General features: G+C 46.0%; 1 protein-coding gene across 5 annotated transcripts in view; it reads right to left on the bottom strand.

Moving 5' to 3' along the window:
• Positions 1-25,316, bottom strand: part of PPP2R2D (protein phosphatase 2 regulatory subunit Bdelta) — a 53,385-nt gene that overhangs the window by 12,955 nt on the left and 15,114 nt on the right. Inside the window, exons 1-4 of one of the 5 annotated variants that reach the window (XM_027586842.2) lie at positions 10,489-10,537; positions 7,427-7,524; positions 3,433-3,598; positions 2,926-3,038 (exon numbers count right to left, since the gene is read on the bottom strand). Coding sequence is in view for 2 of the 5 variants with exons in the window: in XM_027586838.2 (XP_027442639.1) it covers positions 2,926-3,038; positions 3,433-3,598; positions 7,427-7,524; positions 8,070-8,094 (402 nt within the window). In the remaining 3 variants the exon portion in view is untranslated. Of the gene's footprint in view, positions 1-2,925; positions 3,039-3,432; positions 3,599-3,790; positions 3,977-7,426; positions 7,525-8,069; positions 8,262-10,488; positions 10,538-25,316 lie in introns of those variants that run through there. The other 4 variants (XM_027586838.2, XM_027586830.2, XM_027586850.2 and 1 more) reach the window with 4 other exon arrangements.

Below are 25,316 nucleotides of genomic sequence, written 5' to 3'. Positions count from 1 at the left end.
ACCAGAACATAAAATTACAACACTTACAGTAGAAAACAAAAAAGAACACATCTATATTCCCAGCGAGCTAAGAGTTTTGTACAGGGACTACCCCAAATAACCAGTGAGCAGAGCTGTGGAAATAGGCTGCGGACAGGGCCCTGTCCCTCCTTGCGGCAGAGCTGTTCTTGCCGAGGGGCAGGCTACACTGGCACGGAAACAAACCGCCTCCAGGGTACGGGTGCCTCTAATGGTGGGGTTTCACTTTCCTGTCTGTCCTGAAGCCACGGTGAGCATGGGACACAGTCAAGGACCACCCCCTGCCCCTCCTTGCAGCTGCTGCCTTGCAGAGTGACAGTCTGAGCCTCTTCAGTGCCCTGGTCTGCTGCTCAGTGCACATGCCGAGCGCCGCCACGGAGGGGTGCAAGGGCAGGAGAGCGCGTGGGAGGGCCCCCAGAGAGCTGATGAGGTGCCACGCTCCATCTGCTGCTGGCCACGTGGGCTCGTGGGCCTGTGAGAGCTCATGCAGCGGTTCACTTCTCTGGCAGAGACAGCTTCTGGTATGTACAATACGCTTCAGTGAGAGTCTTTTTTTAAAAGGGACACAAAAACCCATCTCTGTGCTGGGCACTGCAGTCAGGGAACAGGACCTCTACACCACCGTGCAGACAGTGGAGTCAGCCCGGCAACAGGTGAGAGCAAGGGCCCGGCCTGAGCACACCTATACAACCACGAGGAGGCAGGGGCGCCATCGTGGGTGATCGCGTCCACACGTGAGAAAGGAGAACAAGAGTCCCAACATCACTGACATCTAGTGGGAAAGAAGGCAGGAGCTTAAAAGCAAGATGAAAAATTAACAGTAGTAACTCTATTACTTTTCCAATTAAGAGCCAAAGGGAACACCTGGAAAGGCTAGGAGGCGAGCTCTCCTATTGACTTCTCTGCCCAAAAGTCTGCAAGAAATGAGCTTGGGGGAATACGCATAAATACTGCCTTCGTTTTCAACCAGCTAGGGGCTGACCCCGTGCTGGCGTTCTCTGGAGCGGTGGTGTCTGTCCTGCAGGGCGCAGGGTAGGCCACCACAGCCCTCCAACGAGTCTCTAAGTGATCAAAACACAGGACAACTCTCAGGCTAGGACAGAAAGGCTCCTCCTGACTAAATCCCTTTTCTGGCACTAAAAATGTAAGAGGAAAACAATTTAAAAAGAGCAATATTTGACTCCTACTCAGGTAAGTTTAGACAAATAGTCCTTTTTTAGCTTTGAGAGAGATAATTAAGAAATCAAATATGGGCCTAAAGTGACAAAGGCCAGTCATTTTATGGCCTGTGACTCTGAAATCACAGTGTGTTCCTAACAGTTGTTTCTTATGAAACGACACCTTGGCCCAGTTAGACCAAGTGTATCTAGGTGACTGTATCAAAGAGCCTCTGAATAAAAGGGACACTGAGCCCACCAAGACCTGTGGCTTTTCCAGCAGGCACGTGAGCGTCTGGTGTGGCGAAGAACGCTGACGACGGGGGCAGTGTGCTCGGCAGGAGGCCGTAAAAGCGGTGGGGGACAGACAGAGACCAGGGCACCCAAAGCCTCCTCCATTCGGCCACACTCGGAGTTTCACATGCAGCTGGAGTGCAAGAGCTACTGTCACTCCCTGTGGTTTATCACTGCCACATGGATGCGGAAGGGCCTGGTGGCAGAGAAACCACCGGTGTTCAGATCAAACCTGGTTCGAATCAGCGTTTTAGAAACTCGCCCTGAGTCAATCACACTGCTTCTCCGTGTCAACCCCCTGGCCATACGGTGACACTTTGGATGCGAAAGTCTATGAAGACACGGACCCACCTGTGCTTCTCCTCGGCAACGCTGCTGTCCCCTGCGCCCTGGGGAGCACTGCCCCCACACCTGGGCTGTGGCGGTCCTGTGCGCCCGCCATCCCAGCACCCCGCATGCACCCAGCATGCAGAGCTTAGGGAACGGAACCGAGACAGACCCCGGGTGCTCTGCGCCTAGCGTCACTATGGCCTCTGCAATGGGGTGTCCTTCCCCGGAGCACCTTACTACTAACCCGCAACATGTTCACCAATGAGGTCTTCACTTGATAAATAATATTCACAAAAGCTTTCAAACCCCGTTAAAAAACAAACCAGCCAACCAACAATTCTCACAGGCACGGGGCAATGGTTTAGGTAACACCTCAGGACTAAGGCCAGTGCTGGTGTTCCCGCTCATGTCTCATGCACGCAGAGTGTCCCGGCGCCCCACCTCCCTTCCCGTATCTCATCTCGTCTCACGCCCCCTCCAGGGTGTGCACCACTGAGCAGTGACCTGACTCAATTTCACAGACGTTACAATGTGAACCAAATCTAGGTATCAGAACTGATGAAGACGGTCATGTCACAGGGTGCCCAGGGATACCAAAAAGGGAGTGAAGAATTAAGATTTAACAATTAGAAAAGGAAGTGATGATACTATGGACTGACAGGCAAGAATTCTGAAAGCTGAGAGTGTGCCTCAGCTAACTGAGGAAATGCCACGAAAGCCCCGGCAGTGCGAGGCTCACCTTGCATCTGCAGTCCATGCGGCTTCATCCCGGGCACCATTCTGAGTCCCACAGGGACCTCACCACCACCAATGTGCTACTTACAACCTTTGTAGTGAAAGGCAGTTGATACACTGAGAAAGACCTGTTGTAGGATTAGACCTGAGTCTTTAGTATCATTAGATTTTCTAAAGTTACTGTGTGACTTCCTGCTTATGTGAAATACGAGGAATCCCAATTCTAACACACATATAAACTGATGACTACAATTACAAACAGCTTCCATGAATCGAAAAGGCAGATGTCACAGCAGTCCTACTCAGCGGTCTTCTCTAAACAGCTGACTTACGCACCGTTCCCGATTAACTAGGAAGAGAACTGGGTAGTTTAAGGAAAGGTAGCGTGTACCCGCAGTGCTGTAATTCGAAATGGGTCTCGAAGCCGTCCATCTTCATCTTTCAAGTTATAACCTTCTGCTCTTTTGTCCCGTTCGCTTATTTTCCATAATTTAATAGTTTTATCTGAAAATAAAAACCTTAGTGTCCATATTAAAAGAAAAACCATATCATGCACCACTATTAGTCGAGTATTGTTAGAAAACTGTGTGGTTCTATGTTGATTGGTAAGCTATGAGACTCTGAAGGTTACTTTCCAGTTACGGATAAACCTGGACATTCTCTTTGCATGGTAAGTAAAGGTGTGGAAGTCTGCGCTGTAGGGCAATACCACATGGGGAGTATGTGTGCATGCTCACTTTTGTATACTTTAAGTTTTCAGCCTACCACCTGCTACCTAGCTAATAATTTACCTTCTCCCCAAAGTTTAAAGCAGAAACTACTTCTAGAATGGGTTAAAGTAAAAAGTAAAGTAAAAACGTGCTACACCCAGCAAATTAAAAAAAAAAAAAGCTCTTACCATTTGTAGAGAGTAGAAAATGCGCAGCATTCTGTTGTGGTAACCACCTAATTTTATTAATTTTTTCCTCAATTTCTAGACTTTTCAAATAGTCAAACTCTGGTTCATGACTTTGAAAGGTACTGTAAACATTATATTCTCCCCTAGAGTGAGGGCGACTTTTGTTCTGCAAGGAAACATGAGCCGGGTTAATGAACAACGCACAGTGCAAAGGAAAATGCAGTGTACTACCAATTTGAATACAAAACGACCACACACATTTTAAAAGTAAAAGAAATCCTGGGTCAAAAATTATCAAACAGAGGACACTCCGAATTAATTTACTTGGAAAAAACCAGTAACAGATGATTTCGCAGACCTTCTCTCCTGCTCCTGGGCGCGCACTCCCGAGCAGGGTCTGCGGGATCAGACTGCTGCCTGCACAGGACAAGGCTCCATCACGTATGTGCGTTTTCCGGAGGGGCTGGTGGGCCCACGGAGAGGGCAGCACCGTGCAGCGTGGCGCTGAGCGGTCTGCGCCGAGCCATGAAACAGCCCGCCAAGACAACACTCGCACCCCCGCCCCTGGAGGAGAAGGAGGAGGACTGAACGGCACTTAGGCGGTGACCAGCACCAGCAGAGGACCCCTGTGATGGAATTTTTAACACACGTAAAACAATTCTATATGTTAAAGTAAAAGTAGAAAAACACGCTTGGGAAGATGCATGATGTCTTCAAAATAATAACCAACTCTGGGAAGGCAGGCAGCATGAGAAGGTAGATTTGGGAACAAAGCTGGAAGACAAAATAGGGAGAGCACAACGGGCGCCTCATCTACCTGCCGAGGGCTTGCTTTTCTTTTAGGAAAGAGGAAAACCTAGGTGGTGGGTTCGTAAATGTATTTATATTAGTCTCCGAAATCTTCTGTATCCAAAATGACATTTTCTATGAAACAGTAAAAATGTTACATAACTAAAAACCAACGACACCAAGATTTTGTTTAATTCTTGCTATATAATCAGCATCTAAAATCTTACATTTTTATACTTTAGGCTATGTGTCAAGGAAATTGAAAGAAACAGAAGAACATTTACGTCTAGATTTCTTTGTATTTCTGAATTAAGATTACCTATTATGAGAAAACTTCCCCCCAGCTCCCTGAAACTCTCTACCACATGGCTTTTTATGTGGCCACACACTCCTGGAAACCATGGATGGACCCCAGGATGTAGGACATGGTTTCCACGCCTGACTGTGTTAGGTGCATTAACTCTTTCTTCAGGCCCGCACCCCTCTCTACGAGAAAGCAGAATACACCAGCAGATGGTCTACCTTGCTAATGAGAAAGAAACTGAAATCTTTAAAAAAGAACAATCTGTGGCATCAATGAGTGTTTCAGTGAGAACTATGAGAAAACAGAATATTAACAACTATATGTGGAACCCACCCCACGTACCACCTGCCCTTCCCGGCCACGCTCCCCAAGAACCGCAACAGACGCTCCCCATGCTACAGGCCCGTCTTCCTGTTGTGAACTGCACCAACCCCCACTCCCAACACCTAAAACCTCCATCCAACAGGCTGAGGCCCCGCGTCAGCCTCTGAGGACCCCCAGGCAGTGAGTGGTCTCCACGCTCTGTCCAGGGAGAGGTAAGAACAGATAAGGCGAGAGGAAGGGCCTCGAGGAAGACTTGCTTGCCCATGGCAGCTCGGTCCCGAGGAGAGAGCAGAGCCAGGGCCACCGAGGCTGCCAGCCTGAGGCACTGGCAACAGGATGGGCAAGGACAGGGAGATGGTGGAAAGTGCATTTTGGTTTCAGACACACTGAGTGGTGTCAGAACTACTCAAATCGAGTAATTTGCACGATAAACTGCAGAGCGGAACCACGTCCCAAACTCTGCTCACCTCAGAATGACAATGTTGGGCTTCCCGAAACAGAGGGCTCTGCCGCTAAGAAGAAAAAAAGCGCGAACGTCATGCTGCTAGCTGTGGTCCCTGCCTTGCGTCATGTGCACACCCCAAACTTTCCGATGGCTCCCTCTTGCCCCAAACCCAGCCTGACACCCACGCCACCTTCCGCAGTCCAGCACGGCCCTGCGCTGTCCTCACACCTTGTGCTTCCCACAGGCCTGCGCCCTGGGGCTCCGCAGGGGGGGCAGTGGTTGCTGAACTGAGAGCACTGGAAAAACCCGAGTCCATGGTGAGGGTTATATATGGCAACCACCAAAATACTTTAAAAGCAGATGGAATATGAAGGCTCTTTTTATGTTAACGAAAACATGAAGAAAAAGATGCGGTAAAAAGTTGCCCGGGGTTTATTAAGTTGCAGATGGCCGGGTTTATCAAATTTAAACAATGTCAACAACCCGCCGCTGTATGAATCTGCTGCTTCACATTATTAACCATGATTTAATACATCTTAACTAAACCCTTCATGCTACAGGTTCTCAAAATTGTGACGCCCAACGTATTTTGTAACAAGATGCTCAAGTTTTACTATAATCTATCTCACATTTGAAGCTAGTATTTTTTAGGTTTAAATGAGTCACAAAAATGAGAAAAATTCCATTTTCTATAAGAATATCATTAAAATGGCAAACTTTAAGGAGCTAAAAGTGAACTCTTAAATTTAAGACAGCTATGACTCAGCAATCTGCTAAATAATCCGTCTACTAAAAGTAATAAACATAGTTCTTTTTAAGCAGCACCATGTAATAATCTACCTCTGGGACAGAATGCAAAATTATAAACCTATCAAATCATCTGTGAAGATCTAGAGACACTAATGACAATATACGTAATATCCACAAAAGAATTCTCACCATCTCAAATCAGAAAAAATAGGATTAAAAAAGTTTTTAAATCTACGTGGACATAATCAAAATTAGAGCGGCAACAGGTATATTTGAACGATGAGATGTTGGCGTTCCCTAAATCTCTTCCCACTGACCAACGCAATCCTTCACTTTGACTGGGGGGCCCCAGGGCCCACCCTCCACACATGCCCCCGAGCGCCCCTCTCTGGCATGGCAGGGCTGATGTTCGCTGCCACGTAGATCTACTGGAAGGGAACAAGGGCCCACTAGATGCCATACCAAAGTTTTACCACAAAAAGAGAGAGACTAGAGAGACTAGAATCCAGAGATGGGAAAGTAACTGCCCACGGACCTGCCTGCACACAGACGAGGGGCCCTGTGTGTGAAGCTGCCCAGGCTGGGCCGCGCCGTGGTTCTTGCCCAGAATACGTGCACAACAGACCAGCCGAGCAACAGGCTGTCTTGCTTCCTTCCTCAGCACTCGTCATGAACTCTAATGAGGCTCCCCAAAAATAAGGGGGAGCTGGCAAGGCCTGGTTCTACCTCCCATTCTCCTCTTATGCATAACTGAAAAAGACAGGTTTCTCTGCCCTTTTCCCTCAAAAGAGGGAGTGACCTACAAAACGGCTCATGAGTGCGAGTCATCTGTGGTGCCCGTTCCGAGGACTCCTTCCTCTCAGCACTGACAGTGGGGCCCTCGGGGGGCATGGAAGAAGCAGGCTGCTCACCTCTGACTGAGGAGGGAGAGAGAATTCATGGCCCCCCAGTACACTCAGACTCTTCCCCAGGGGCCATTCAGAGCACACTGCAGTGCTGGACAACAGGGCTGGGGGCCGGCACCTCCAGGGCTGCTGAAGGGATTCTCACCCCACAGCCACTTTAATTAATTACAGGATGAAAGCAGAGCGACGCTGCACTCCACCACCCCACGTCCTCCAACTGGTCCTCACGACAGCCTGTGGGTGGGGCAAGGACTCTCCTCTCCCGAAGAAGGGCACAGGGGACTCCATCGGAGCTCAGTGGGTGGACGTCAGTGGGCAGAAACACAGATCTTCTTGCTCACCCAAGATAAGCAGCTTCTATACGGTTAATGTGACGTAACCGAATCTAAGTGAAGTCAGAGGCTGAGAAAGTGCCTGTGTTTCCCTCCTTCCAAGTGACATGAGAAAAGCTGGCTTTCATTTGGCTTGTGCACTGACCTCTTGTTCCCGCTGAAAAATAACAACTCTGCCGCCCTTGTCTCCCGTTGCAAGAAGATCTCCAGAGTAATTAAATTCAACAGTTGAGATGATGTCAGCTGTCAATAAAATACAGAAGCAATTTACCAGATTATGATTTTGAAAGGAGTCATAATATCAAAGGTCAATAAAAAAGGTTCAAAAGAAAGACAGACACATATAAAACTTTCTCCCTGGATAAAGCAAAATCTTCATGGGAAACTTGTCTTTACCAAGCAGCCAATTCCAGTTCTGGCACCCAGAGCCCAAGAGCACATATGGGCTTACAGGTTTTGCTCAGTGGACTGAATGCTTGGTCCCTAGGGCACCAGGATTTATTTAGACTGCATTGTCTTGATATAAAGATATCGAGTGAAAATTTAGAAAATTAATTTTGAAAAGACAAAAAAACAAAAAAATTGGTCCTAGAAGACTGTTGTCTGATTTTATGATGCATGCCTAATATTAACTTATAAATCTGATTCTTACATGACATTAACAGATGTTTTAATATTCTTTGCAATAACTTTTGCTGGCTTCTGTACAAAAAAATATTATACACAGTACAAACTCAATTTCATTGACTAGATACAGCCATTACCATCGATAATGACATCATCACTACCTAGTGAGACACCGCTGTTGGACATCTGAGATTTCTGACACTAAGCACACAAAGATCTTGGCCATCAGCTCACTACGGGTGAAGACCGGAGGGTATAAGCAACAAAGCCAACTGCGGGAAAAGTCCTTAGGTGTTCTCAGGCGAAGGTCTCGAGGGAACAGATCGGAATTCATAAAATGGACTCCTGGATCAAGAAAAAGTTTTAGAAAAGACAGTTTTCTCCTGCTCGGGGGCACAGAGTGCGGGCAGAACCAGCACAAGAACGTGGGTTTAGTCCCGCATGGGCTGCTGTCAGCCCGCTCCATCCAGTCCAGGGACTCTTCACCTTCGTCAGCTGCCCAGACAATCTCATCTCTGGCTGCTGGGAGGAGAGGACACAGGTTCAGCACAAACGCACCAGCTGCTGGAGCACCAACACAAAGGGCCTGTCCGACTGGCGGACGGGGGTGCATGCTCTGCACACACAGGGCCCCACGGAAGCAGGAGTATTTAGACCAGTACTGCTACACAGCTCCTGGAACAGCTTGTCCAATACTCGGAAACAGACCCCAACACTGAAAGTACTTGAAAAACTCCCCTCACCACTCCCAAAACTGCCATAATGTAATACAACTCTTAAAGGTGTGCACATTTTAGTCAAATAGTTGTTAACACAGGACTTCCTGCGATACAAGCTCTCACCTGCACTGTGCACGACTTTTTAATTTTTTAAAGCGTTTGTTTGAGAGAGAGAGAGAGAGAGAGAGAGTGAGACAGCAGGAGAAGGGGGAGGGGCAGAGGGAGAAGCAGACTCCCCGCCCAGCAGGGAGCCCAAGGATCATGACCTGAACCCAAGGCAGCCGCGTAACCGACTGAGCCACCCAGGCGTCCCCTGTGTACGACTTAAACACACACTGAATTGTTTTGCCTGGGATGTCTTTCCTTTCCTTTTTTTTTTTTTAAGAAACAAAACCAAAAACACCCCTTCAGTTACAGCTGTGAAAAGGATTAGGCTTCTTGTTAGAAGTGCCACTTTTTAAATTAAATTACTCAAAATAAACCAATTTGTTTAAATGAAATATTCTGTATTGGACTAAATGGGACTACGTCTCTGTCATCCATACCCAGGGGGTGTACGGTATTATATAATTAATGGCATTCTAGCTCTGTCAGTGATTTTTAAACTTAATTAAAAAGGGCCGAATCTTTTAAAAGAGAAACTCCCATGACTACCACTGGTGAGAAATTATTGTCATTAAGTTGCGCAAATATGTATGAATCTAAAATTAGAAAATGTTGTCTGCAGAGCTGAGAAGAGCTCTAAAGTCAAAATAAATATACAAACTAAATACCAACGAAATTTAAATTACCAACATGAGTTTAATGTGATGGCCATTACTTTACAAAACTGGTATCATGCTAGAGCGAAAATATGGTACTGACTGAGGGCACCCAGTGGGGCCTTTACACCTGCCACGGACTGCACAAGGGCTCAGGCACACTGCCCCGGCTGTGTGAGCAGCCAGAGGCCCCTGCGCAGGGCCCACGTCAGCACCTGCTGGCCATGGGCGGCGACACTGTATTTGTGCAGTGGCCACAAGGCTCCCGTGCGCTAGTGCACCGTCCGCGCCGAGGCACTCTGCTGGGAGGGGTCCTTGGGCTGATGCAGAACTTACTTAGTAAATGTCTAAGTCAGATTCTGAAACCATGACACACGGCTGGTAACCCCTAAGAACCCAGCTCAGACTTTCTGTTAAGTGTGGTCCACTGTGGGCACGGGCCTTTCCCTCCCACCACCACGAAGGTGCCGAAGAGAGCTGGAAAGGTGTCCGTCCACAAAGCAACAATGGTGGGCAGGCTTTGCCGCGCAGGTGACGGCAAGGGGCGGAGGCATGGTAGGTGACAGTCTAAGCAGGGGTGATGTCTCAACCTGCCGAGGGCTTCGGCCAGGCTACACACCAGGTGCTGGGCATGGAGATGGCAGAAGGTCAGTTTCCCAAACTGCTGGGTCCCCAAGCTTATCCCCATCCTGCCAGGTGGGAACACACAGTTACTTCCCCTTCCTGTTTCCCAAACGCCAGCTGCCACGAGTGAAGGATTCCCACCATCTCCAGGGCTCCTCTCCGAAATGATAAATCTCCGGAGAAAAGGCCTCAAGATTCAAACACTTGGGGTCCTTAAAGAAATGACCAACCGGGATGCCTGGGTGGCTCAGTCATTAAGCGTCTGCCTTTGGCTCAGGTCATGATCCCAGGGCCCTGGGATCGAGTCTCACATCAGGCTCCTTGCTGAGCAAGGAGCCTACTTCTCCCTCTGCCTGCCTCTCTCTCTCTCTCTCTCTCTCTCTCTCTGATAAATAAATAAAATCTTAGAAAAAATATATATATATAAAAAAAAGAAATGACCAACCACAGGGAAGCCCTCCAGCTGGAAAGCCCACCTGCTCACGGAACTGCCTGCTGGCTCCAAAGTGGCTGCATCTTAGACATGAACCAATCACTCAGGGTCTGCAGACAGGTGAGAGAAAACACCAAAACAAGGAAGTTGGAGGAAAGAGGGACAGTGCATCAACAAAATGTCAAAGAAACAACAATTAATGTCCTCAGGGAGCTAATGCCTGCCAACAGGAATGACCTCAGCAATGTTGGCTGGGCGCCTGCCAGGGGCCTGGTGCTGTTCTAACGGAGCACGGCCCCGTGTGAAGCTAGCAAACCTCCAGCAGCCTAGGAAGCAGGGCTCCTGTCATCCCTGTCTGAGGGAGAGGCAGGCCCTGGGCACGGTACCCAGCTCACCCAGGTGGCAGCCTCCGCCTGTCGTCATGGCACAGGCTGCCAGCCACTTCATCCAGCGGCTTCCTGGAGGGTGGGCTGCAGGCTACCACAGAGACAGGAAAAACGAGGATGTGCGCTCCGAAATTCAAATGGCAGTAATTTCCAAACTCAACACGTCTTCCCAAGGGCAGAACAAAAGACAGAGAGATGGATAAGAGGAGAGGAAAGATGATCAGAGGGTCGGGATAGAAGCTCCGCAAAGACAAGAGAAAGGAAGTGACGCGGACGTCCGAGGACTAAGATGAGTGTGTCCCAGGGCAGGGGCCTGACCCTGGAGCAGACCCTCTCCTACAGCGCCTCCCTAAGAGAACTCCAACACCGAGGATAAAGGGAGGTTCTAAAACTTCCCAGAGAAAACAAACAGGTCATATACCAAAGGAATCAGATGGCAACAGACAGGACGCTGGAAAACGGTGGCTGGGATACCTACCATCCTCAAAATTCCGAGAACAAATAATTTTCAACCCCTAGTTCTATACCTAGCCAAATTTTCAATCGCGTTTAAAAGGGACAATAAAGATATTTTCAAACGTGCAAAAAAAAAAAAAAAAGAAAAAGGAAAAAAAAGGCACAAACCACACAACCAAAACCCCGTTCTCAGCAAACCACTGTAAGGTGCAATTTGGCAAAATGAGAATAAACCAAGGCAAAGGAAGATGGGGGACCTGACATGCCAACGCTGGTGAAGACAGGACAGGAGCCAATGGCTCTGGAACAGCAGTCGCGGCTGGGGGACGTCGTCGGGGGACGGGGGGCCAGAGGGACGGTGCCCACTGTGTCTGGGGCCCGCAGGGCGAGGCATGTAGCACGGCTGCCGCAGTGTCTCTTCACACGCACCAGACAGAGAACCAAGCATGTGGAGCCACTGGGCAATCGTTAGCTCTGGGGAAAATGAAATTTGTATGAAAAAGAAAATGTATACTTCAGTTCAGTAACGAACCGTCAGCACAGTGCAGAGGGAACTGAGACTCCTGACAGAATCCTCTCAACTCTTTCTTTCCTTTCCTGTTCTTTTTTTTTTTTTTTCCGGGGGGGGGTGCATGTGGGTGGAAGGTGATGTTAGCAAAAAAAGCTAAATCATCAGTTACCATAACGGGAAGTCAGTACTTACTGTTCAAAATAAAACCAGGAAATCGGAAGTTAGCAGCATAAGACATTACTCAGGGGCTGCTGAGGATGCTTCATGGCTGGGAGGGGGCAGGTGATAAGAGGCGCTGGATCTAAGAGGGCGTACTGCACGCAACATAAGGAAGCAGGAACAAGACATGGGGGGGAGGGGGCCCGGAGGGAAAACGTCGTCAACAAGGCATTAAAAGATGGAGAACATAAAGTCACGTTCACATGCCCACGGCATAGCATAGCTGAAGGGGGCTGATGACACAGGAGAGTTGGGTTAGCGGCCAGGTGGGTGCAGGGGCACCTGCACTGGGGGGTGTGTGTTGGGGGGTGGCCAGGGAGTGCACGGCACAGGAGAGCCATGAGTGGACCTGGGCTTGACAAGTGGTCTCATCAGACGGCAGCTCTTCTTTCTAGGGGGCAGGAGAGAAGATTCATCTGCTCAGAGCACAGGTGATGTTGGGGGTGAGTGAAGGAAGTGTTCTTGGAACAGGAGGGAACCACACCAGAGAAGTGCAGGGTTGTGTCACGGTATCACTGCCCATGTGAGATTTGAGGGCAGCAGCTTATTTTTTTAAAATTCGGCAAACACACTGAGTGACTACCGTAGGCCGGGCAGTGCCCTGGGTGCTGGGGACCCAGAGCTCCCGGGGACCGACATCTCTGTGAACGGAGTAACTTTAAACGACCCCTTCAGTGGAGCTTCTGGAGTTGCTCGGCAGGCAGATGGGGAGTGGGGTTCGGCCAGGAGGCCAGGGGCTCCGAGAGACAAGGAGGTCAAGAGTGAGCGAGGAGTGATACAGTGTCGCGCCCTGGGGTCCAGCCGAAGGGATGGGGAGACACAGCTCCAGCAGCGGATTCGGGTGTGTGCTGAGTACACAGGAGCTGGCTGTAACAGTCTGGTACTTTCCCAAACTTTTAAGCTTTTCAAAACTAACACGCAAGTGTGAAAATTTCATTTCCTCTACTTCACCACCCTACGTCCGACAGGACCATCATGTCAGGCTGAATTCCTGGGACAGCCTCCCGAGTGGCCCGCTCCGTGTCCTGCGCTGCCCATCAGAGTTCTAGCTGCACAAAGCAGAGGAACATTCTTGAAGGCTCGAATCACATCACCACCCTGTCTAAGGCCCTATCAATACCCAACTATCACAGCTCATCTGTTTACCAAATAAGTAACACATGGGATCGGAACTTACCACCTAAATTGCTGAGTCATTGTCAAAACAAAATGAAACCAACAATGAGGAGGGAGATGCAGTCACCAGCCATTTAATTTTTTCTCTCCTCTCTCCAGGTAGCTCAAGCTGTGGAGGCTAATTTAAATGCCACCTTCTGGCCAGGGACCTGTCTGTTCCTGGTAAGGAAGCTCCGTGGACCCCAACAGCACTGGCAGGACGTGGGGGAGACCCAGACTTGTGCACACGCTCCTCCTGAGACCACTGTCCCCTTCCTGACCTTCTCCCCTCACTGCCGGGACCTCGTGAAAACCAGTCTCAAGAAGGGCTCATGATGAAAGCCAATCACCTACTTCCCCTTAAAGTCTCATCAGAACGGATCCCCGGCCAGTAAGGGTCTCAAGTGGTGTGAGTGAAAACCACCACACGTCCGCCAGCCCGATGGGGAACAGCCTCACACACCGCTTGTGGCGGGGGGGGGGGGGGGGGGGGGGGAACTGCACCAGCACTTGGACGGGCCATGCCCACCAAAGCTCAGCAGCCACATGTTCCATGACCCAGAAACCCCACTGCAGACACAGGCCACCAGCCACACGGGCGCTCGGTCAGTGCGACGGCACTTGGCGGCGGCGCATTCACAGAAGAAACCACTCGCGTGCCCACCAACAGGAGAAAGATGCTCCCATGGTGGAGCATTCACAGGGTGACACCACCCAGCCATGGAAGTGGATTTCAGCTACACCCCGACCAAATGGATTAATCTCACCAAGAAAATACTGAGGAGCACTTACAGTGGGATCCCCTTTATATCAAGTCCAAAAGCAGGGGGATCTAATCCAGTGTGAATACTTCCAAGGGGAGGAGGGCCCTGGGGAATGTGCACCCCATGCTTGCGTGTCTTCTGTCAGCAGCGCGCCGCGCCGCGCCTCCCCCACATCCTGTTTACTGAGGTCTACCTTGTCCCGGATTCCCATCCCCACCGGGTCCTGGGCTTCCCCGAGTCTGACTCAAGGGCCCGCCCTCCCCAGCCCTGGCCTCCAAGCCCGGAGCTGCCCCGAAGCCTTCTCAGACGGCCGTGCTCTGCTCGCGCTCCCCGGCCTCCACGGCCTTTGGCGGCGCCCCCAGACCCCCGGGCAACCATCTCTGCACACCTCGTCCTCTGCCCACGCTTCCTGTGCGCCAGCCCCCGCCGCACTCTGCTAGAGATTCTGCCTATTTCGCTCAAACCAGAAGCGCCCAGAACAGATCCTCCGCACAGTCGCGCCACCAGGAGGCCCCGTCCCACCTAGACCCCTCGAGGACTCTGCTCCAAAGACAACCTTCCCGCTCTCTGCGGCACCATCCTTTTTCTCCCCTCTACAGATGAGTCCTAATTTCACACAGAAATACTGTAATCGCTTATCTTAAAAAAAAAAAAAAAAAAAAAAGCTGATCTCCACTTCATCCTCTTAACGCAGAGCTGGACAGTGCTCTGTCCTCACGGTCTCTGCCTCCTCTCTTCCCACTCCTTCTGGAGCTCACTCTAAGGAGCGTCTGCCTCCACCACTGGGCAAGGTCACTTGCTTCAACACACCCAGGTCCTTTCCCACCATGGCCAGACCCATTCTCTCCTCTGTCCGTGAACGTGTAAGACATGTATCAAGGGCACTGGCCACACCATTTACCTCATGCTCCGCAGCATGCCAGAGTGCATGCATATCTACTGTAGGAGCTCCAACAGTAACACAGATAATTAATCCAGTGACAAGAGGCTTTGGGAAAATCACACTCAAAAAAACTTAAGATGCTTTTCTATATATTCAGACTTAGAAGTACTATCTACTCTCCCAGGACAAAAAGTCTAATGAGCATGTCAGATAAATCAGAGAATTTCCGCTTCTTATGGTGAAAAACATTACACATTTATATAAAAAAGTGGAAAATTTTCTACTAACAGACACAAATAAATATGCATGTGTATAGCACTTCTGTCTTTTTAAAGCAGATCACCAAAGGCAAAAGTTCTCTTTCAGAAACCAGACATGAACTGATAGAAGTGAATTATAAGCCTCCACCAAACATAAAAAAATGGAAAACCACCTGTAAGAAATATACTAAGGTTCTAAACTAGAGACACTATAATCTTAAAAGCACTCGAAATTGAGTTTCTCCAAATTAGGAGTGGACTGTATAAAATGTGACAAAGCAGGGCGCCTGGGTGGCTCAGTCGGTTAAGCGTCTGCCTTCAGCTCAGGTCATGATCTCAGGGTCCTGGGATCGAGTCCTGCGTCGGGCTCCCTGCTCAGCGGGGAGTCTGCTTCTCCCTCTCCCTCTGGACTCTCCCTCTCTCTCTCAAATTAATAAATAAAATCTTTTAAAAAAATGTGACAAAGCAGAAAAATCTGAACATTGTTTTCTAGTCAATCACTAAAAAAAAAAAAAAAGTTTGTGGCAAATTATCTAAATAAACTGGAAAAGTCAGAAGGGAGAACTGAAAGTCATTTTCTCTGCTCTAGTATAAACAGTATTTTAATAAAAGGAAGAGTGAACTGTATCTTAGGAATACAAAAATAGTTTAAGATCTGAAAATGAACCAACATAATAATACACCATATTAATAGAACAGACAGAAACCACATGGTTATCGCCTGTGCAAAGCATTTGACAACATCCAACACCTCATCACGTTAAAAGCACTCAATACACTAAGAATAGAGGGGACCTTCCTCAACTTGATAAAGAGCGCCTATAGAAAAAGCCACAGCTAACATCATACTTAACGGTGAGAGTGGATGCTTTCCCCATAAGATCAGGAAGAAGACAAGGATGTTCACCCTGACCATTTCTGGGAAGCTTTCTCCTGAAGGTTCCAGCCAGGGTAATTAGGCAAGGAAAACGAAAGGCATCCAGACTGAAAAGAAGTAAAACTTTTCTTGTTCAAAGATGGCATTACTTTGTACGCAGAAAATCCTAAGGAATCCACAAACCACTATCAGTGCTAATAAACAAGTGTAGTGAGGACTCAGGACACAAGAACAAACACAAAGATCAACTGTATTTCTATACACCAGCAATGAACAACCCAAAATGAAATTAAGGAAACAATTCCATTTACGTAAGTATCATCAAAAATTATAAGGTACTCAGGAATAAATTTAACCAAAAGATGGCAAGATTTCTAAACTAAAAATTGTAAAACATTGTTGAAAAATTAAAGAAAACCTAAAGAAATGGAAAGATTTCATGTGGAAACAGAAGTATTCTCCAAATTAATGTACAGACTACAGGCAACACCCCTATAAAGCCCCAGCAGTCTCCCCCACTCCATCACCCCACAGCAGAGAGTGACAAGCTAAATCTAAAAATGCATGTGGGACTGTAAGGGACCCAGAATAGCCAAAACAATTTTTAAAAAGAACAGAGTTGGAGGACTCACACTTCTTGATCTCAAAATTTTACTGCAAAGCTACAATAATTAAGACAGTGTGGTACTGGCATAAAGACAGACATACAGACCAAGGGGACAGAATTCAGAGTCCACACAGATACCCTTGCATCCATGGCCAATTCATTTTCAACAGAGGTGCCAAGACAACTCAAGGGGGAAAAAAACAGTATTTTCAACAAATGGTGCCCGAGACAACTAAATATCCACATGCAAAAGAAAGACAGTGGACCCTTACCTAATGCCACATACCAAATTAACTCAAAATGAGACAAAGACCTAAATATAAGGGCTAAATCTATAAAACTCTCAGAAGAACACAGGAGCAAATCTTTGTGATCTTGGATTAGGCAATGGTTTCTTAGATAAGACACCAAAAGCGTTGCAGACAAAAGAGAAAAAAAGATAAGTTGGACATCATCTAAATTGAAAATTCTTGCGCATCTACAGACACCGAGTGAAAAGACAATGCACAGAGTGAGAGGAAATATTTGCAAATTATGTAGCAGGTGAGGGTCTAGCATCCGGAATATATAAAGAACTCAATAATTTTTTTAAAAAGTCAACTAAAAAAATGAGCAAAGGACTTGAATAGACATTTTTTCCAAAGAGAATATACAAATGTTGAATAAGCACAGGAAAAGATGCTCAACATCCTTAGTCTCTAGGGAAATGCGAATCGAAAGCATAATGGGATAGCACTGCATGTCTGTATTACAATGGCTAAACAAAAAAGCCCAAAACACCCTACAACTGTTGGCCAGGATGTAGAGAAACGAACCCTCACACATTGCTTGAGAGACTGTGACATGGTGCAGCCACTTGGGAGAACAGTTTGGCATCTCCTCAAAAAGGTAAACAGAGTTAGCGAATGACTGAGCAATCCCACTCTTAGGAATTATGCCTGAAAAAACTGAAAACACCACATCTACGTAAAAACTTGTACAAGAATATTCACAGCAACATTATTTAAACAGCCAAATAATGGAAACAGCCCAAAGCGTTCATGAAATGAACTGAAAAACAAAATGTGGTCTATATTCACACGATGGAATATCATTCAGCCAAACAAGGAACGAAATACTGACCCGTGCTAGATTGTGGGTGAACCTTGAGGACATTTTGCTAAGTGGAAAAAGCCAGGCATAAAAAGCCACCTAATACATGATTTCATTTCTACAAAATGTCCACAATAGGCAAAATCAGAGAGACAGGAAGGAGGTCAGTGGCTGCCAGGAGTTGGGGCGGAGGGAATGAAGAGGGACTGCTAATGAGGCTTCTTCTGGGGGAGGAAGATGTTCTAGAACTAGACAGTGGTGACGGCTGCACAAGTCAGCGAACATACCAAAAAATACCCAACGGTAAACTTTACAAGTATGAGTTTTACGCCGAATGAATCATTATCTCAATAAAGCTGTTATTTTTACAAGTATACAATAAAAATGATTGGACCAAGTCACCGGAAGGGCCCTCACAACTTGTAACATTTCTCAATTGTATTCTGAAAGTACACCGGATTATTTCAAGTTTTTTCTAAACAGAAACCTATGAATTGTTCGACAAAACACTATTTTTAATCCCATTTCACTTAAACTGAAAGAGCCTTTGTTTCTTTTGGCTACTTCTCGCAAGCATGTGTGTAAGGTGGCAAAGACCAGAGAGATCAGGAAAATCAGTGTTCACATCATTACCCAACTACAAGTCTTGTCAGACCAGTTTCAGTGGACTTCAAAACTTAGGAAGCCACATTTCACTTGTTAAAGCCCCTCAGAGATTTAACCACTCTTCAAGGAAAATTTGACTCATACAGAGTATTATTCCATGCTCTATTCCCCTCCACCCCATCCTAAAAAATGAGAAGTTCTGATCCCCAAAGGCCATCTGACAGAATACAACCCCCATCTCCTGCAGACACACTGAATAACGTGAATGGTCCTTAGGAGACTCTATGCTTACTCTCCGGAACAGTGACTCCTTCAGGAAACAGCCGCTGTGTGGACCATGGCGTAAGTCTGATCCAAGGCAAGTCAAAGCACTCTGGAACTACCAAAGACAGGACATTCTCTTTGTAACACCATCATCAAAGTACTTACTAGAACTTTTGAAGAAAATTAAAAATACACACACTCCAACTGAAAACCTCGCCCCGCAAAGGATTCCAGCCTACCCCCACACACTGCAGCTGGAGTAACTTTTATTTTTTAAACACAAATGTGATCGTGTGATTTTCCTACTTAACATGCATCAGATGAATTCTCAACTGCCCTTAGGATAAAGATCAAAATCCTCATGCTATTCTCCCCTTTGCTTTCTACGGGCTGATCACCCAGGCCTTAGTTTTTTTTCTTTTTTTTTTTTTTAAGATTGTGTTTATTTATTTCAGAGAGAGAGACAGAGATAGCAAGAGAGAGCACGAGTGTGGAGGAGAGGGAGAAGCAGACTCCCCACTGAGCAGGGAGCCTGACGTGGGGCTTGATCCCAGGATTCTGGGATCATGACCTGAGCCGAAGGCAGACGCTTAACTGACTGAGCCACCCAGGCGTCTCCCTAGTTTGTGATTTTAGAAAAATTGTAGCAAGTTATTTTTGACCAGTAAGTTCATTCAGTGCAATATAAATAATTCAATTTCCAAATAGCTTTTGAGGAATATATTTATTAAGAATAAAATTTCTTCAATTTTCAATGACTAAAAATAAATAAAAACATTAGAGTTGTAGAATTTCCTACTTTAAAAAATCCACATTTAATTCTGCCATAAAATGGAATGACATTCAGATCTATTCAAGAGAATGAGAAGATAAGCCACACATCAGGAGTAAATATTTGCAAAAGATACAGCTGATAAAGGACTGTTATCCGAAATGTACTAAGAACTCTTAAAATCAATAGTAAGAAAACAGCCCAACTACAAAATGGGCAAAAACCTTAACAGACATTTCAGCAAACAAGATAAACAGATGGCAAATAAGCATATGAGAAGATGCTCAGTATCACATCCTCAGGGAAATGCAAATTAAAACAAGATACCACTATACACCTATTAGAATGGCAAAACCCCAAATCACTGATAACACCAAAATGCTGGTAAAGATGTGGAGCAACAGAACTCTCATTCACTGCTGGTGGGAATGCAAAATGGTGCAGGCACTTTGCAAGAAAGTTTCGTCGTCTCTGACGAAACTAAACATTCTCTTCCCATATGATTCAACAATTGTGCTCCTTGGCATTTGCCCAAAGGAGCTGAAAATTTATGTCTACCCAAAAACCTGCACACAAATGTTTACAGCAACTTTATGCATAATTTTTAAAACTTGGAAGCAACCACGATGTTCTTTGTTCTTCAGTAGGTGAACTGTGGTCCATCCAGACAATGGAATATTATTATTCAGAACTAAAAAGAAATGAGCCATCAAGCCATGAAAAGACACGAAAGAACCTTAAATGCATACAGTGATGTGAGAGAAGCCAGAATGAAAAGGCTGCGTACCTTGTGACCCCAACGACATGACACTCTGGGAAGGGTCAAACTTTGGAGACAGTGAAGAGATCAGTGGTTGCAGGGGTGAGTGGAGGTGAGGAACAGGCAGAGCACAGAGGATTTTCAGGGCAGAGAAACTACTCTGCATGATACTATAATGATGGACATGAGTCACTACACATTTGCCCAACCCACAGAACATTTAACACCCAGATTGAACTATAATGTCAACAGGCTGATAATGGGACTTTGGGCAATTGTCAGTGTTGGTTCTTTTGTTGTAACAAATCTACCACCTGGTGGAGGACGTTGACAGTGGAAGAACCTGTGTGTGTAGTGGGGAGCGGAGCAGGGGGTATATGGAAAATCTTTGTAGCTTCCCCTTAATTTTACAGGGAACTTAAACTGCTCTAAAAAAGTAAAGTCTTTTTAAAAAAAAATTTCTGATATGTGCTACAATGTGGAGAGACCTTAAAAACATTACGCACAGTGAGATAAACCAGATACAGGTGGACAGTGTTGTATGATTCCACTTATACGAGGTCCCTACAATAGGCATATGAATTTTCATAGAAACCGAAAGCAGAATAGAGATTATTGGGGGCTGGGGGGAAGGGGAAAAGGGTTTTTAAAAAATTTATTATTTAATGGGGACAGAGTTTTTGTTCAGGATGATGAAAAAGTTTTAGGTATAAATAGATAGTGCTGATGGTCACACAACATTATAAATGTAACTAATGTCAATGAGTTATATGCTTACAAATGGTTAAAACGATTGATATTAAACTCTGTATAGTTTACCACAATTAAAAAAAAATTCCCAGGCCTCACAAGAACATCCACTCTCACCACTTTTATTCAACAGAGTACTGGAAGTCGTAGCCACAACAATTAGCCAACATAAAGAAATATAAGGAATCTAAATTGGTAAGCAGTAAAACTCTATTTGCAGATGACACGACACTATATACAGGAAATCCTAAAGAATCCACCAAAAAACTACTAGACCTGATAAATACATTCAGTAAAGTCACAGGATTCAAAAATCAATGTACAGAAATCTGTTGCACTCCTATAATACTAATAATGAAGTGGCAGAAAGTGAAATCAAGAAAACAATCCCATTTACAACTGCACCAAAACCAATAAAGTACCAGGAATATACTTAACCAAAGAGGTGAATAACCTGTACTCTGAAAACTATAAAACAATGATCAAAGAATTTCAAGATGACACAAAGAAATGGAAATACATTCCATGCTCATGGGTTGCAAGAATATTGGTAAAATGTCTACACTACCCAAAGCAATATACACATTCAGTGCAATCCCTATCAAAATAACACCAGCATTTTTCACAGAGCTAGAACAAATAATCCTAAAATTTGTATGGAACCACAAAAGACCGTGACTAGCCAAAGCAATCTTGAAAAACAAAACCATGGGGGTATTGCAATCCCAGACTTGAAGTTAAATCACAAAGAGGTAGTAATCAAAACAGAATGATACTGGCATAAAAACAGACACAGAGATCAATGGAACAGAATAGAAAACCCAGAAATAAACCCACAACTCTGTGGTCAATTAATCTTCAACAAAGGAGGATGAATATCCAATGGGAAAAAGTGTCTTCAACAAATGGTGCTGGGAAAACTGGTCACATGCAGAAGAATGAAACTGGCCCACTTTCTTACACCATATACAAAAATAAACTCAAAATGGATTAAAGGCCTAAATGTGAAAACCTGAAACCATAAAAATCCTGGAGAGACCACAGGCAGTCATGTCTCTGACCTCGGCCACAGCAACTTCTTTCTGGTTATGTCTCCTGAGGAAAGGGAAACAAAAGCAAAAATAAACTACTGAGAGTTCATCAAAATAAAAAAACTTCTGCACAGCAAAGGAAACAACCAACAAAACTAAAAGTCAACCTATGGAACTGGAAAAGATATTTGCAAATGACATATCTGATAAAGGTTTAGTTACCAAAATATATAAAGAACTTAAACAACTCAACTCCCAAAAAACAAACAATCCAAATAAAAAATGGGCATAAGACATGAGCAGACATTTCTCCAAAGAAGACAACAAGATGATCAAGACACATGAAAAGATGCTCAACATCACTCATCATCAGGCAAATGCAAATTAAAACCACAATGACATGTCACCTCACACCTGTCAGAATGGCTAAAATCAACAAGTTATAAGAAACAACAACAGCAAGATGTGGAGAAAGGGGAACCCTCTTCCACTGTTGGTGGGAATGCAAGCTGGTGCAGCCACTGTGGACAACAGTGTGGAGGTTCCTCAAACAGTTAAAAATAGAGCTATCCTACTATCCAGTAATGGCACTACTGGGTACTTACCCCAAAATACAAAAATACTAATTTAAGGGGATACATGCACCCCGATTTTTATAGCAGCATTATCTGCAATAGCCAAAGTGTCCATTGACTGATGAATGAATGAAGAGGCAGTCTATATATACAATGGGATATTACTCAGCCACCAAAAAGAATGAAATCTTGCCATTTGCAATAACATAGATGGAGCTAGAGAGTATTATGTTAAGCAAAATAAGTCAGTCAGAGAAAGACAAATACCATATAATCTCACTCATACATGGAATTTAAGAAACAAAACAAACCAGCAAAGGAAAAATAGAGAGAGGCAAACAAAAGAAACAGACTCTTAACTATAGAGAACTGATGGTTACCAGAGGGGAGGTGGGGAAGTGGGTTGGTGGGTGGGGGAATGAGTAAAGCAGGGGATGGGGATTAAAATAAATAAACTTAGGGGGCACCTGGGTGACTCAGCTGGTTAAGCATCTGACTCTTTGATTTTGTCTCAGGTCATGATCGCAGGGTGGGTGAGATCAAGGCCTTCGTCAGGCTCCGCACTGCGCATGGAGCCTGCTTAAGATTCCCTCTCCCTCTATCTGTCCCCATCTCTACAAAACAATTAAATAAAAATAAGCTTAGAATATAACATAGGAATCTAATACAGATTTCAATTAAAAAAAAAAATCCCAGTCCTTGAGGTGCCTGGGTGGCTCAGTCAGTTAAGCATCTGCCTTTGGCTCAGGTCATGATCCCAGGGTCCCGCATCAGGCTCCCTGCTGGGCTGGGAGTCTGCTTCTCCCTCTGCTACCCCCCCAACCCTGCTCATGCTCTCTCTCTCAAATAAATCAAATCTAAAAAACCAACCAGGGCGCCTGGGTGGCTCAGATGGTTAAGCGACTGCCTTCGGCTCAGGTCATGATCCTGGAGTCCCGGGATCGAGTTCCGCATCGGGCTCTCTGCTCAGCAGGGAGTCTGCTTCTCCCTCTGACGGCCCCCCCCATGTACTCTCTCTCTCTCTCTTTCTCACTCTCTCAAAATAAATAATAAATAAATCTTTAAAAAAACAAACAAAAAAACCAAAACCCAAAAACCCAGTCCTCAAAAAACAAGGTCCAAATCAACGTTAGCCTGAGGGTTCTGTATTTTTCTGTAGGTCAAATGACATGAAAAGATGCAACCCCAGGGACCAGTTCTCAAGGCAGTGGCATGTACTCTCTCCAAGCCAGCAGGCTCCTCCACCAGGACACCACAGGCCCTCATGGCCAGCAACCCCAAAGGTAACAGCCAGTGGATTTCTAAAGCAACAATTTATATGATTACCATTTTACCTATTGACACACTTTACCCTGAACGGTATTAAACAGTACACAGAAAGTCCTGAGTGGTTAATTTTATAATTCAAGTCAATTTTCCCTTTTGCCACTGAATTCCACTGTTCCTCTGTGAACATTAAGTAAACTGAGAATAGTTAAACTTTCTCGTTCTCTCAAATTTCCAGTTGTAATTACAATTACAATTACTACCTGAACTTAACTGGGCTCTGGCAAAAGATTGTTTTTGGTAGGAGTGCCTGGGTGGCTCAGTCAGTTAAGCATCTGCCTTCAGCTCAGGTCATGATCCTGGGATCCTGGGATCCTGGGGTCCTGGGATCGAGCCCCACATAGGGCTCTGCTCAGTAGGGAGCCTGCTTCTCCCTCTGCCTCTGCCCCTCCTCCTGCTTGTTCTCTCCCTAATAAATACACAAATCTTAAAAAAGTATTTTTGGTAACTACTACTCCTACTAAGACTATTTCTGACATTTCCAAAGACTCCAAAAAGTGACAGACACATCCTTTCTGGTACCATAAAGTCAAAACCTAAGAAATGTGATCTTTAACACTCAATCAGATCACTGAGGTCTGACAAGAGAGCTGGACAAACAGCAGCAACAGCGGGGGTAAAGCAAATACAGTCATTTAGCCTGATGAAAAACTGTAAACGGTGAGCCGTGCATCTGTTCTGGTACAAATGTGTAAGTGGGGATAGTCTAAATGCCAATTTCATGGCAGAAGCTGCCGCTGGTGAGGGAAGGGGATGAGGCAGGTAGTTAGGTTCTAATGGGGTACCCGGAGGTCAGCAACGGAGAAGGTCAGAGGTCTGTCCTGGAAGAACCCACAAGAAGCTGGGTCAAACCAGACAGGCCCAAGATGGTGGGTGCCACCAGGCTGGAACCTCTGACCAAACAAGGAAGAAAAGGTGCAAACCTCCTTCTAAGAAATCCCTACCCCAAGTGACATGTATTCCTCCCCCTTGTTAACAGCTGTCCACAAAAGACAGAAAGCCGACCCCTACGTCCCACAGCCCCCTCTCTCCCTAAAGCTCCCGGCTCTCCAAAGTGTGATTTCCTTTTAACAGATCTTCCCGCTTGGGAGGCTCTCCTCCCCGTCTGCTGGGCTGTGTCTGTCTTTGAATTCCTTCTCAGGACAAGACCAAGAACGTATGGCAACTCCTTTGGGACAGGCTGGGATGAGGCCCCACAGCCCAGGGACTCCCCAGTTCACTGGGCAACAGAGAGAGGGGCTAGCAATGGATTTGGGGGTTAACAAAAAGGACTTCAGCTTGAACTGTAACTTTTACTTTTTTTTTTTTTAAAGATTTTATTTATTTGAGAGCGAGCAAGAGAACATAAGCAGAAGGAGCAGCAGCAGAGGGAGAGGGAGAAGCAGGGAGGGAGCCCGATGTGGGGCTTGAACCCAGGACCCTGGTATCATGACCTGAGTTGAAGGCAGATGCTTCCCTGACTGAGCCACCCAGGTGCCCCTGTAACTTTTACTTCTTAAAAATCTGAAGCAAGGAGTAGCAAGATGGCGGAGGAGTAGGAGACCTAAATTTCGTCTGGTCCCAGGAATTCAGCTAGA

Source organism: Zalophus californianus, chromosome 15 (genome assembly GCF_009762305.2).
Source record: "Zalophus californianus isolate mZalCal1 chromosome 15, mZalCal1.pri.v2, whole genome shotgun sequence".
NCBI lineage: Eukaryota > Metazoa > Chordata > Mammalia > Carnivora > Otariidae > Zalophus > Zalophus californianus.
This window is presented reverse-complemented; position numbering and strand designations above follow the sequence as displayed.